Source organism: Protopterus annectens, chromosome 7.part0 (assembly GCF_019279795.1).
Source record: "Protopterus annectens isolate FY-2018-M chromosome 7.part0, PAN1.0, whole genome shotgun sequence".
Lineage (NCBI taxonomy): Eukaryota > Metazoa > Chordata > Ceratodontiformes > Protopteridae > Protopterus > Protopterus annectens.
In genome coordinates, this window is record NC_056739.1 from 1333413780 (window position 1) to 1333428493 (window position 14714).

Genomic DNA, 14714 nt, shown 5'->3' on the forward strand with positions numbered 1-14714 from the left:
TGACAGGATATTGAAACACAGAAAAATCAAATTGGCTTTTCACTGAAACACCACTAAAACACAAAACATTTTTTTGACTGGGGGGGGCAAGCCCCCTTGCACCCCCCATACCTCCTGCATATCATATACACCAATTTTGTGATCAGTCTAGACTAAAACACCCAATCCCAAAAAATACTGCCATTGTGGTTTAAAGCCAGTTTGATATCCTGCATTTCAATATACTGCTGTTTGATGTTATGGCAGTTTGATATTTCAACAGAGACCTCTTAAAAACAGCATTACGAATCATAAGCACAGGAAGCAGGGGGTAAGCCATAGCATGAATGTAAGATAGTGTTGTGAAGCACAGTAGTGGTAAAGCTGCATACATGCACTGCATTTAGACAGTCTAATAAACAGACCCCAGTAACAAATGTAAGCAGCACAAAGTCACAAACGAAACATTATGAAATATAAAACCAGACAGACTTTAAAATAAACCTGTCAACACCCTTTTGGGTCATTAATTATTCTGTTTTGCCTTTAATGGTTTATGGTGACTTGTATATAAATGCACACACACACAATTTTATATCTATCTATATTTTATATATTTATATATATATATAAATAACACACACACATATGCACATGCACACGGACACACTTGTATGCACATACATTAAAAATACATGTACACATACACACACAAACATATATATGCATAAACAAGCACCACCATTTAATACTGCAAGAAAAGAAAGCTATGTTCTTTTTGGATACATATAATCAGAACAAAAAATGGTATAACATTAGCCACTGACAGGGGTTAACAGGTTTGACTAGCCTTTTATACCACTGTTATACTTTTCACACATTTGTACAAAATTAACCAAACAACCTAATATTCCAAACAGGATCTGTAAAGTATGAAATCTCTCAGCAATACCTGAATTAAATTTGTCAGCAAGGAGGACATTGTAAACAAATTTTATGTTACTATTTACAAATGTTTCCATCCTTAAGTTTGAAATTATAAAAGCATCATGTAATAAAACTAGTCTTGGTGGCTTCAGAGCAATGCTGACTATGATAAGGTTAAACAAAGACCAAACAATGTTTTTATGTTAATAAACTAGTGAATTATAAGAATGTTAAATCACATGGAATGTGAAAGCTCTTGTGATATGAACAGTTTATAGTAAGCTCCATGAATAATATGAAATTCTTATTTGACAGACACTCAAAAGTGAATTCACATAATGCGGTTTTAGAAATTGAGCCTCATTCAAAACTAATAAAGTCACTAACATCGGGGTGGCTGTATCTTTCCAAAAAGAAGACTCTCTGAGATACGATAATATCTATCTTAACTACACAACATGGAAATTAAACAGTAGAGTGTCAACATTAATGCATCACACTCAATCCTGGATTCATTTATACGGTTATAAAAAATAACATTTTATGGTTTATGGGAAACCACATTTATGTAAAATGTGAGACATTCTTATGAGGTTTACTTAATAATAATAACAATAATAATAATAATATTATTATGACAGAAGGACCCCATTATATTCTTAGAGATTCAGGGTCTTACAAATACGGACTAAAGTTAAAAGTTTAGAAGTGTTAAAAATTCTTCACTTTTCTGAGTGACTAGTATTTTCATCTAAATATGAAAACATCTCGTGATTTAACAGATTTAGTTTCATATTTTTATACAGCGCATCATTCTTACAAAACATGGCCGGACCTAAAACTCTAGTCTATCATTCAGTCTCCAAAGCAGTCTGTGGAGTACTCACCAAATGTTGTTCCTGCTTCTGGCCGACTCACTGATGACACAATGACAAAACCAAAGCCTTCGTTTTCTCCTCGACGAATCTCAACATCATATGGTTGCACAACAGTACTGACCACGGCACTACCTCCACCACCCCCACCACTGCCAATGCCACTGGTACTGCCACTTCCGGAGCTCACCGTGTTCAAGGAGTTCTGGCTTCCCTGTGGTGTGCGCTTCTCCTCCGTCAAAGACGCTGCCTGGGTGCTGCTGTGATGAGAAGAAGCCGGAGAAGCAGGCACCTCATTCTCAGCTTTGGGAACTAAGAATAGAGAAGAAAGATTATATAAAACAGTAATGTTCCTCAGTGACAGATGAAGCAATCTCTAGTGATTGTGCACTTTTAGAGAAAACATTCGGACTCTTGCAGTTATGTAACAAAAAATACGTTGGTTTTGTCAGTACTCTCTATGCCTATCCAAAAATAATAAAAAAAGGTATTCAGAAAACTCTAGCTCAGCTGCTATGACAGTATGAGCACTGCACAGTTTTCAGCTTTTCAGACTCAAAATATTTCAAAGTTAAAAGGACACTCAGAAAAATACAAGACAGTGTTTTTACGTCAAACCACTTTCAGCTGCAGTGGCACATACAAATATAATACAAAGGGATATGTTGAAATCACTTGCATGAATATGCATTTTTTTAAGAGACGTTACTTCTTAAATGGGGAGTATTGACACTAGATGTGAACAACGTACAAGTACTACTGGAAATTCTATTACAACCTAGAGGTGTACTCATGAAATCTCTGTACATAAGATGCGCTGCTAGTTTAAGACACCCAGATAACAAAAATGTACATTTCAAATATGAAACACTTGCAATGAAGAAAGTCACTGTAGTATGTTTAGATGGAATTTTACCTTGCACAAGTACTTTATACGCTATACTGCGATTATGAACATGTGTTTGCCTATAGTAAGAGGTGCAAACAAATGCTATAAACTGCAGAAGAGCTATGAAGATGGAGCAAATGTGTTGTGTTACTCTAGTTACACAACTACCAGAATGTGAAAGCTTAACTAATCTAGGACATTACCTGTAAGGAGTAAATATATCTCATGCAGGTATTTAAAAATTAGAACTGATCTGATGACTGAAACAGTCTTCATCAATCAAAACAAAAGACAGTTTAGTCTAAATAATTTTAGAGCACAATAGTTAAAATTTCCAAAATACAAAGACTTTAAAGGAAAAAATTTAGACGAGATATTTTTCAAATTCACTTAACATCAGTGAAAAACAATCAGAAATACATACCTGTGTAAACTACTTTCCTTCTCACTGTGAGATTAACGTGACCCTGCTTAGCAGCCTGTTGCATTAACTGAACTACAAGCTGATGTGATTTTCCAACTACTGACGTTCCATCCACACAAATCAGTTCATCTCCAGATCTTAAACGGCCATCTGCATCAGCAGCACCAAGAGGCACAATATGGCCAATGTAAATCTGAAATTAGATTCAATTCATTTACGTCTCAGAGAACAAAGCCATACTCTTTCAGATTAGACACTGTACCTATTGGTAAGCAGCTTTGCCCAATAAATACATTTACTACAATACACTGGTTAAAACTATTAGTTCTAAGACTGGGTGTCTAGTTGTGAATGCAATCAGTTTTAAACAGATGGGTATAACCCTAAAGAAATCACTCAAAGTGTTTGCATCCCCTAACTCAACACTAAAATCAAAAAGAAAAATGGTTGTTCCAACTGCATACATATGGTAATAAACTTAAAGAACCATAGCATTCTTCTAAACATAACTTACAGGCAACTATTTAAAGGTAAAATCAGATTCAACAGCTTTTAAACAAACAAGAAAAGGAGGTTTGTACACGGCAGCACTGAAAGTTGAAAATATTCTCTCAGAACCTGAAGAAAAAAAAAAGTTGTGGCCAGTGAGTGATATTCAAGATACTGCTAAAAATGAGATGTGCAAAAATGTACAATATGGTTATGAGCAAACACCATAATCCTTTTAACTGTCCCACTTTATAAAATATCTCCTATTTTCTCAGAGAATTGATTAAAAATGGAAACACGTTCTGTTAGCAAGTACAGATCTTCAACTGTTTTGAACTACAGTGCACAGTCAACTGAAAAAAACGGTCTAACCAGACTGAAACTCCTTTTGAGCGAATACCAAAACACTGACAAGAACTGCGCGAACCGCGAGAATACCGAATGCACTAAACCGCAAAACTTTAAATCTCAAACTGTCATAGTCAGCCAACCCCACCACCTGCTACATACTACCTACCCAAACAAAATAAATAAACCGCATACATACCCTAACCAAACTCTACTTCTACCCTAAAGTAAAGCACCAAAACCCTACTTCTAACCCTACATTATACCCCGCATACACAACTATCTATGCACTATCCTTAACCCCTCCCTATCCCTAAGGTCCGTAACTACCGCACACTTCCCCTACGAAAATAAACACAAACAAAATAAATGATCCACATACATACATTTACCAAAACCCTACTCCTAACCCTACACTAAATCTTACATACATAAACTATCTATGCACTTAACTTAACCTGCAACCTAACCCTAAGGTCCGTAACTATCGCACACTTACCTTATGGAGCTATACCACAGACGGGCCAACCATGGTAATTCGACATTTCCAAATTTGCGGTTTTGGACATTCGCTTTAATGCTGGTTCGCGCAATACGTGTCGGCGTTTACAGATGCGCTTAAATGGACTTTCACTCTCGTAATAGGGAACAGAAAAAACATACTTTCATGAGTTTTAAAAAAATCTCTAGTACCTGACTATGCACAATGCAGATTTAGAAATTCATGCCAGCTGAGCACAACTCCCTCTTTCCAAACAGATAATGATGGGGATTGTAGCACATGGCATCACTGAATAAGTGCTTACTTTGCTTTTCCTGATAGATAATGCACTTTTGACCACTGGCTATTTGTATCGGCAAATAATTTCCAGTCAACAAAAGCCTGATGTCTCTCCCAACAGACTGCTGAAAGACATAACTTCTAATGGCACTGTTTCTTCCAGCCCAACTCTTTCATTTCTTCAAGTTCGCTTCTTATTCCTTTTGCTCATCTGTAATGTGCGTTTTGTCTCTCACCCCCTTATTATCTCTTCTCCTGATGCATTTCTCTTATCTCAACTTCTCTGACTTTTCTGTCAGAATTACTCTTTCACCTTTTCATAACCCTCCCCCCATTTACTCGGTGTGCTTCTTACTAAGTGTACCCCTGTCACCAACTCACATGCTAAAGCTTTGCAATTCAGCTTTCTAAATGTGATACGCCAGGCAGGAGTTGCAGTTCTGACTCTCCGGTGGTTCTAGCTGTACTGCTGCCTTTGCAGTTGTTTTAGCACTACACATGCTTATTGACATGATTTGTCACATCTGCTGGTATTTTACAAACTTGCTGTACACCTCATAGGTGTGTTGTACCATTGCTTTTTTACCATTTCTGTTTGTTTGCAGTGTGTTAATCACATTAACTAATAAATATAACACTGACGAGGTTACTTACATTCTGTTTTGGCAAATGAAGTATACCTACTGTGGTCACATTACTAAGTACAATTTTTGAATTACACTCTAATAGCCTTCTTCCTCAACTCCCATGAAAAACAGACCTTTTCATGCTTACGATAACCATCCCAGTTATACGGTTGCTACGTTTCCTACCTTTTCAGATGCCCCAAGTGGGACCCTTCTTTGTTAAAGAAACCAAATATTTTACAGTATAAGTTGTGCCCACAATCAATTTAAATGTTTATCAAGATTCAAAAACTTGCCAAAACAACACTTTAAAAACACTTGTCTCTGCTCTAGCACCACCCCAAGCTAGATTACTTCGGCCCTTACACTTACATTACCCCTACATACTTCAGCAAAGCAATTTCTCAATACAACTCTCCTAAGGTCTTCTACCGCTTTGCCCTCATTGCCATTAATATTGTTTATACTCACCATGTGACACTTTCCCTCCTTCCGGCTCATGCTCACTGCCTTCACCTCATTATAACTCTCTATCTCTGTAAAACTAACAAATGTACATACTACTCACATATTCCTCACTCCCTACCTTCTTTCAACCCCATGCCTCTTCTCTCATATTTCTCCAACCCATAAGTGTAAAATTGTACATTATATTTTAAACCTCACTGTGTATGCCAATTTGCAATGTACTAATGTGTGATGACTTTATATTTTACTGATTGCAGATTTTCTCTGGTATAGCTGCCTTTCAGTTATTGTATGCCCATGTTGTAACTTTAAGCTTTACATTTTTGTCTGTTGTATAAAATTGCCTATTTTGAGACTGGAGCTGTTGACCCTTTTCTTCTGCTGAAAAAGGGGCTACCACAGCTCAATCAGACTACCCAGGTCAACAAAAACAATCAATAAAATGTCTTGCTTTGACATGTACTTGTTTTGTAGAAATCTAGTTATTTCTGTTGATTCATATCACATCACGGTGGTTCAAAACAGAATCACTGTTTTCTGTAATAGAAAAAAGCTAGAAAATACCCCCCCCAAAAGAAATAGCTGTAAATGTGTCATTTTCTTGTGCCCCCCCCCAAGAAACTACTGCTCAAACAAGGGAATTTCCTGTAAAATAATGACTATTCCATTTTCACAGCTGTGAGCTGTCATCAAATTACCAGTCATTGCAGAGAATATCAGAGTCTGTAGACACCATAGAAAAGTAGCCTGAAATGAGATGTAAACAATAAGCACAGAAGGAAATGCTCAAAAATTAAAAGACAGGTGATAATTGGGCTGATAAGATACGCAACACATGCTGGTTAAGTGAAAAGACACTGACAGCAGACGGAAGGGAAGGACTTGAATGAAACAGATATCAGTAGTATGTACATAAAAAGTACACAGTTATGTTTGCAGCCAAGGCAAACCCAAATCTGAAGCAAACACAGCTGAACAGTCAGAAGGTGATGCTGCCGAAGATGCATAGGGTACAACCACCAAACTACTGACGTTATCCAAAGGTAGAAGGCGTTGGACAACAGTTTATCATAGTAACAAGAACAGCTGTCCATGCAAATGAACAAACTTACAGAGGAAGAGATGAAACCACTACTTGTCTTACCTCCCTCAAAACAGCAGCACTAAATTCATACACATTTCATAACAAAAATCAAAACTTTTCTCTAAACTAGTCTCAAACCAAATTTATAGGCAACTATGCAAATAAAATGTTTTAACCCAAGTTCTTCTGGCTTCACATATAGTTTAAAATTCTGCTTGGAATGCAGGGCAATGCCTAAACGTGAACATGCCTTTTAAAATATAATTTAAATAAGTCAATATTTTCACATGATATTTTCTTAAAGGACCAGAACAAGAAATCTAAAAACTAAAATGCATGTAAATAAAAATATGTTGTACTGTTTTCTTGGCACATATGAGTGTGTGATAATTCCTATTACACTGCCTTGCCAGGTATGCCATGAAAGAGCCAGACATCACAGATCCAACCAAGTCAGTGCCACAGTATGCTGTCCAAATCAGAATTATGGGTAGTTCTGTGGACATTGTCAACCCAACCAATGAACTATCAGAACTTAAAAAGAAATCTGTACATCTCTTTAAATGCAGATCTCCTACAGTGGCCATTCTAAGAGCTTGTAGACACTATATAACTAAAAACATTGCATTTTATCCCCAAAATGGTGGTAACATTTGCTACAATATTTATTTGTTAGCATTTATTTACCAGGAAGGTCTGAATGGGAAGTAAAAAAACATTTTCAGTGAGGCCTTGTAAAGCCTACAAATACAACACAAATCCATTATATATATAACCAAAAATACACCGAGGTACCACACAATAGCGTCTTTAATAACACAAAAAATGAATAAGAACAGTGGTGAGCGCTTTCGCAAAACTAATTGCTTCATCAGACAAGAAAATAAAACACTCCATTGCTTATATACAGATGGAACCATTGACTCAATCACTGATGTCATAGGTCAATTAAGGCATTCTTTATTTTCTTGTCTGATGAAGCAATTAGTTTTGCGAACCACTGTTCTTATTCATTTTTTATGTTATTAAAGACGCTATTGTGTGGTACCTCGGTGTATTTTTGGTTATATATAGTTCTGGTTTTGTGCACCTGGGTTTTACCTGAAGCCGTTTCTCTCTTTATACAAATCCATTATGAATGACATTATCTGGAGAGTTACAATAGCTATACATGTATAAAATAAAGACATCAAATGTTTACAAATAATAACAATAAAAAAATAACCATACAAAAATTATAGTGATGGACAAAGTCATTTTTTTTAGGTGGAGAAAGATTAAAAATATGAATGCTGAATTTATTTATAGGTTGTCTTACATGTAATTAGTCAAGGTCTGGGAGGGTACAGTATAGTACAGGTACAGTATAGTACAGCAGACAGGAAGTGGAAGATTTACTAGTGACTGCATATCGTACATGAAAAAGTGGTAGAGGTATAGTTTTGCACTTTCATCTTACTCTTTTTCGACTAAAGTGTTAAACTCGTATTTATTATGTTTTACTTAATGTTTATTAAAGTTTGTCTTGGAGAATTTGATTTGGATTTCTTGCTCCATTGATGGATATTTGACTTTGCCTATATCGTGGGGGACTTGGATTACTCAGTTGTGCAGTTGGCTTTGGTTCCTATGTCAGGAAATTCACCTTGTGAGTGGAGTGAAGTAATGCTTGAGAAGTAACTCTTGATATCAGTGTTGAGAACACATAAGTGAGTTCTGATTAGAGATAACTTTTTGATATAAATCAAGCTTTAGCTGCTGCAATGTACCATTAGTTACATAAAAAACTGTTAAAGTGTGAAGAGTTTTGCGGCTTTGAAAAGATGTAAAACACCTAGCTTTTACTCGTACACTCTGGCCAGTAGTGAAATGCATCTTTGACCCTGTAAAAAGTTGTAATACAATTCATGTTAGTATTCATGTAAAAAAGTATGGCAATTTGAAATGTTTTACTGATTTTAATGAAGATTTAGCTTTTCACTCGTGTTCTGTTGTGGCCACTGCTGGCTCATTTGTGCAAAACTAGAGTTAACATTGCTGGAAGCTGCTTAAAAACAAGCACCATTCTTATGACAGAATGGTGCTTAAAGCCATTTTCCCTGTATTCATACTACGATCACTGTGCACTGTAAAACACTAAGCACCTTCCAAACACTATTACGCTGTAATCTTACACTAGAGCTGAAATGGCAGTGATCATGGACGAGCAATGGGAAGTTAAAATAGTTTTAAAAGCTGTAACATCTTGTACAGTATCTCTGTACAACCACTCAGGATGAATGTCTTTGTCTGAAGTCATGATAGACCATTGGATATACGAGCAGAAGTCATCCCCAAAAGAAGAAAGCTTTAGATATACAGGAAAGATGAAATGTAAATCCCAGAACTATTAAACAATGCAAACACCAAACCCGACAAAACTGCTTGGACTAGGGAATCATCAGATATTCCAAATATTGACAATCATTGTACTCTAGTAATGGACATTGAACAAGACAACCCAAAGTGGATGAAGATGTGGTTGGACTGGAATAAGTCTTGTTAGAATGTGCAAAATAAAAAGGAAAAAAAAGGGGAACACAGTCTGTAAACAAGATTAACTATATGGGGCAAAAACATGTTTCTCCAAGTTGGATATATACTCCAAGAAAGAGAGAGAGACTGACTTGATGGTACAATTCCCAAAGTTCATCTAGTAACTAGATTTTGTTTTTGATGAGGTGGACATTTCAAAGCCTCAGAGACTATCTCTGATTTTCCTCACTGTCACTAAAGTTGTACCTTGGCAATGCTGAATGCCATTGTCAAAAATGAAGGAGCCGGTTGCATGCCATGAATATTACGTCAGCAGTTTTAACGAGAAATGAAATCTCTTCTAAAATCTACCTTAAGCCTCCAAATGATGCACAATTTAAAAGGGCATTATGGAAACTAAACAAAATGTCTCTATGGACTGGCAGATGTTTTACATTACTTATAACATATAGTGAGAGATACGATGTGTGGGACCTGTAGAAAAGTATCACTGTATGTAGCCTATTAGCTTGACTTTGTTTATTATGTCAGAAAAATATAAGTCAGCTGTTTCCTTCCTATATTTGACTATTTTACTTGGGGGTGCTCAAAGACTTCTTAATAATTGTGACTTTCCAATGGAACATGTTTTAGAATATACAAGAGCAGCAAAGACAGCTTTTTATTCAGGAGCACGAGAGGCTCTCTGTTGACACTGTAGGTGTTCCAAAGGCAAACTATGTCAAGTAAGTCATTTATCACCACTTTCTGTGTAACACAAACCAGATTCCTGTACAACAACAAAACAGTTTTAAATATGTTAACTTTTCAGTTCCCACAGAATGGACAATAAATATTTAATATTGCCCACATGATTTCCAGTGGTTTTATAGATCCCGTCTCTTGTCCCTTTCACTGGTACCATTTTTCCTACCACTGTATTATGCAAGGGTTCTCTTTCTTCAGTTTGCATGTCCTTTTCTTTCATGTGCTAGTACAAATAATTTCCTTAAGCAGTCTGGAAAAGGCTGTACAGAATTAATTAATGGAGCTGGTATAGTTAATTACAAACCACTAAAATGAGTTGTATGTTTTTGTCATACGACCACTTAACCTTAATTTACAGTCTTCGTTTAAGGACAGGTCTAATCACTGAATGGCTAAATAAAACATCCAATGTGAACAAATTCTAAGACAGATCACTAAATGATCACTTCCCCTGTTGCTAAATCCCTTGAGAAATGCAAATATCCTGTAAAGACTAACTTACCCAGTGCCAAATTGCTATACCCTAATTTCTAGGTAGGAAAACACCATGATCACTGTTCTGTTGTCCAAGTTACCATGGACCATCTTACTTCAAAGGGAAGTTTCCTTTAGTGGTGCAATACTTACTCTCCTAACCTGGCCTGCTGAACCATTAAGTTCCTAAAGCTAGCTTCCCTAAACTGCTCTCCTGCCACTGTTTTAATGGGAAAATAACCTTATGAACATTGTGCTAGTACACCACTTTTTTCATCCATATTCATCACAATAACGTATCCTCTAACCAATTAATCATGTAATTCTCAAATACATTAATCCCTGCTTCCACAAAATTCACTTCTCTATCCAGCAATCATTTGTTTCACACTTATTCCAACACCTAAAACAGTCTTACTTTGAAAAACTGAGCTAGTAAACCTGGCAGGCTCTACTCATTACAGCTGACAGCACCCCCGGCCATCCCTGCAGTTACCTCCTACTGTGACTCTAGACGTCAAATACTGCTTGTTCATATTTGCATTAATAATTCCAAAACTATGCCACATACAACTTATCAGAATATTTTATCTTGAACCATACATGATGGCAAACACAACTGTATTGATTTGAATAAAGGTGGTTGATGGTTTGAATAAAGAATGTAACTGGCAAAGTTTTATATAGTGTTTTTTAACTTTAAGAATGAAATTGAATGATTGTTAGAATCTAATGGATAATTGACTAATTGAAAAATGTTGGATATGTATATATAAAGTGGTCTTTTAGCAAGAAGGTTTTTACTCTGTAAAGGCTACGGCCGAGGCGCTAGAGAATTTATGTTCTTTAATTAAAAGTGTTTTTTCTGGAAAGTAGAGCTGTTTTTCACTGGTCACATTTTTGGTTGTTTTTTATTTCTAAGTAATTTAAAGTGGTTATATATAACTGTATTGATATTTGACCTCTGTAAATGAGTATTTGTTAGAACTGTAAGGTGATAACTTCATTCTTTTAAAGGCTCAAGCCACACCCACTGGGAATTAAAGGTACACACTCAAAAGAGCTGTAATCTGGAGGGAAAGAGTTAATTAAATTGACAGTGAAAAGTATGAAGCAGAAATGAAACAGCGTTATCAAATACATAATATCCTTAGCAAAACACATATACAACTCTCTAAAACAGTATGTAACCCACTTTAAGAATTTCATGTCCAACACCAGCACAGAGCAGTACTGAACCCTCAGCATGTCTAGTTGCAACGTAGTGGAATTCACTCCTGTTATTCTCTTTTCATTTCATCTGTGAATACTTCCCCCTAAAATGTGCCTCTCTGCACTTGTACCTAGCTTTTACATTTGATGGTAACCACTTTGATTTTTTTGCATTCACATGAATGAGGCCACCAAGCCACTAACGATAAGACTGGTGCTGTTTATCATGTTACAGCATGCTATAAGAAAAATGTGCCCCTGCTGCTACACATACTTTCTCCCATGGCACTACTCTCTGCTGTGTCTAATTCTGCAGTTTTAGCAGAGAGGCAAGCATGGAAACTTTACTTAAAGTTTTATCTTGGGAGTGATTGTGCCTCTGTTTCTGATCATCTTTATGTTCCATTCTTAACTAGCCTCCTCCTCAAAGAACATTTATAATCTATTTCCTAAAAGTTGCCTTCTGCATATTTAACAAAGACTGATATATATTTAGATTTGACTTTCTAATACCCCTCCTCCCACAATTTCATCTTATAGTATTGAGTTGGGCATAAGTTTATCCTAAGCATCAAACTGCAAACAGGTTCATAAACCTTGTTTTACCTGGTCATTTCTAGGCTCAGATATTTCCTGGCCATCTTGCTCTATCTTTAATTAATTCACTCTAAATTCAAATATGTTATCTTTACTGGTATGTCTCCTAAACAAAAGTTGGTCTTCCTTCCACCTGCCTCAAAACCTGTAATGGTCTGTTTCCAAAAACTATGATCACTTTGCTTTCTGGTTCCTCCATTTACCACCTGCTGTAAAACAGACATCACTTGTTAGCTCATTTAGTGTACTTTTAGTTATTTTTATCAGTATCTACAATTGGCATTTGGTGCATGAGCCCACATGGAATTTTCAAAACGAAACCAAGATTTTTCCTTACTAGTTAGCATTTCCATTAAGTAGGACAACTTGGCTCAGCAACAATGCATTATAACAAATATGACTACATTTATTTCTACTCTACAATGTATATAACCTTACATGGCTGTAATGTAGTGTACTGTAAATAATATGTATGTTACTGCTGCATGGAGTGAGCTACTGTTCACACTCACCTGTGTAACAATCGATAATAGATTTTTCTTACCCATTGTACTAACTGCAAAGAAAATAAAGGTCATCAGGTACTATAAAGTGGGCTCACTTCCTACGAATACAGCAGTGATAGCATCAGTAATCCTTGCATTCCATTGTCATGCATTTGTGCAAATTAACACAGTGATTAAAAGCACAGCTGCGTGACATGTTTTACTGGCTCATATTATATTACTTGGCCTTTAACAAAAATATAAGAGAATTCCTTATAATACTGCATCACAACATGACCAATACAATGGAAACAAAGACAACTTACAGGCTCTCCTGGTTCATTGCCCCCAAGAATTCTGAAGCCAAATCCAGTTTCCTTCCTCCATAAAAAGATGTCCTGTTCTTGGTAGTCAGGAACTGTTTAAAAAAAGAAAAAAAAGAAAAAATATATATATTTTAATTAGTTATCAATAAGAAAGAATTAAAAATTAAATCCTTAACAGAACATATATACACCTCTCTTAAAGGCCATTGACTGATCAAGATTCAATTCCCCAGTTTCTAGTCTCATGACAGTTAATCATTTTCTGCTGACCAAGAGCAGAAAACAGAAATACAAGATTGGGGAGGGGGTATAAAACATCTTCAACCCTTTCAGCATTTTACAATGCAGACAATAATTACACATCTGAGACAGAAATGCAAGTTTTCCCACAGAACCTGCTTAAAATCACTTCTTTCCTTAAACCCTCTCTCTAGCATCTGCTATCTCTAGTGTGGAATCCCCATGAGGTTTTCACACTGCAATTTGAAAATATTTACGGTACCTACATCAATCACATCACTTTGCTGACTGTTATCTGTGTCTGCCAATCCATCCACTAAAACAGCTTTTTGATGAGGAATTAGAGTGCAATAGCAAACTATTCAGCATAAAAGTAGCAGACAAGCAGAACACTAAGGTGCCAAATTTACTGACATGGGTCTGCAAATGTAAGCAAAACAATGCTAAAACCCAATGTATGCAATTACTAAAATCCTAAACAGAGATTTCTTCATAGGTTATACAGCAGTGGAACAGAAATTATGGCAACATATGAAAGCACATCCCTAAGCAGAAAGTTTGAGGCACATTTATTGTAAATGGCATAAAAAAATCCTCTTCTCAACTTGTTCTGCAATGGAAACGTATTATGAATAAAACCTACAGCATTGCCCTGTATATCTCATTTGAGATCCCTGTAAAAGAAAATATCATACAATTTAATGTAATGATGCATGCCTTTTTTTTCAATATGCTTTTCCAGCCAAAAAAATAAAAATGTGACTTACGGCATCCTGACTTAGTACGCTGACAAAAAAGGAATTCAAAGAGACCTTAAAGTTATCAAACCCACAGTTATAATTTCAGTATCCAATTCCCATTCTTTAATATGGGAATTTGCAGCACTTTTTATTTTTGACTTAAGCATCTATTTAAACTTAAACTTCATCAGTGGTGGGAAATGATTAACAGGGGTCCTAAACAGCAGGAGCATGTAAAATGAAATTTGTTTATATTATCAAAACTTCTAAGCTAGACAGTTGCTAACAGTTTTTTTGATTTTATGATGTCAATAAAAAAGAGATGCTCTGCCAAGGCTAGGTCTTGACTATCACAAACAGCTGAAGTTTGTAATACATTTTCATTCTGCATTTCAGAATTAATGTAAAAGGAGGGATTTTTGTACGGTTTTAAGTGGGTATATTGACTTCCAAACATTTTTTAAGAAG

At 35.9% G+C, this 14714-nt stretch overlaps 1 protein-coding gene across 13 annotated transcripts in view; it reads right to left on the minus strand.

Moving 5' to 3' along the window:
- The window catches only part of MAGI1 (membrane associated guanylate kinase, WW and PDZ domain containing 1), a 687439-nt gene that overhangs the window by 55067 nt on the left and 617658 nt on the right, over positions 1 to 14714 (minus strand). For all 13 annotated transcript variants that reach the window (XM_044077950.1, XM_044077948.1, XM_044077957.1 and 10 more), the window contains 3 exons: positions 13267 to 13358; positions 3095 to 3287; positions 1794 to 2093 (listed from right to left, as the gene is read on the minus strand). In XM_044077950.1, the coding sequence (XP_043933885.1) occupies positions 1794 to 2093; positions 3095 to 3287; positions 13267 to 13358 (585 nt within the window). The remainder of the gene's footprint in view (positions 1 to 1793; positions 2094 to 3094; positions 3288 to 13266; positions 13359 to 14714) is intronic.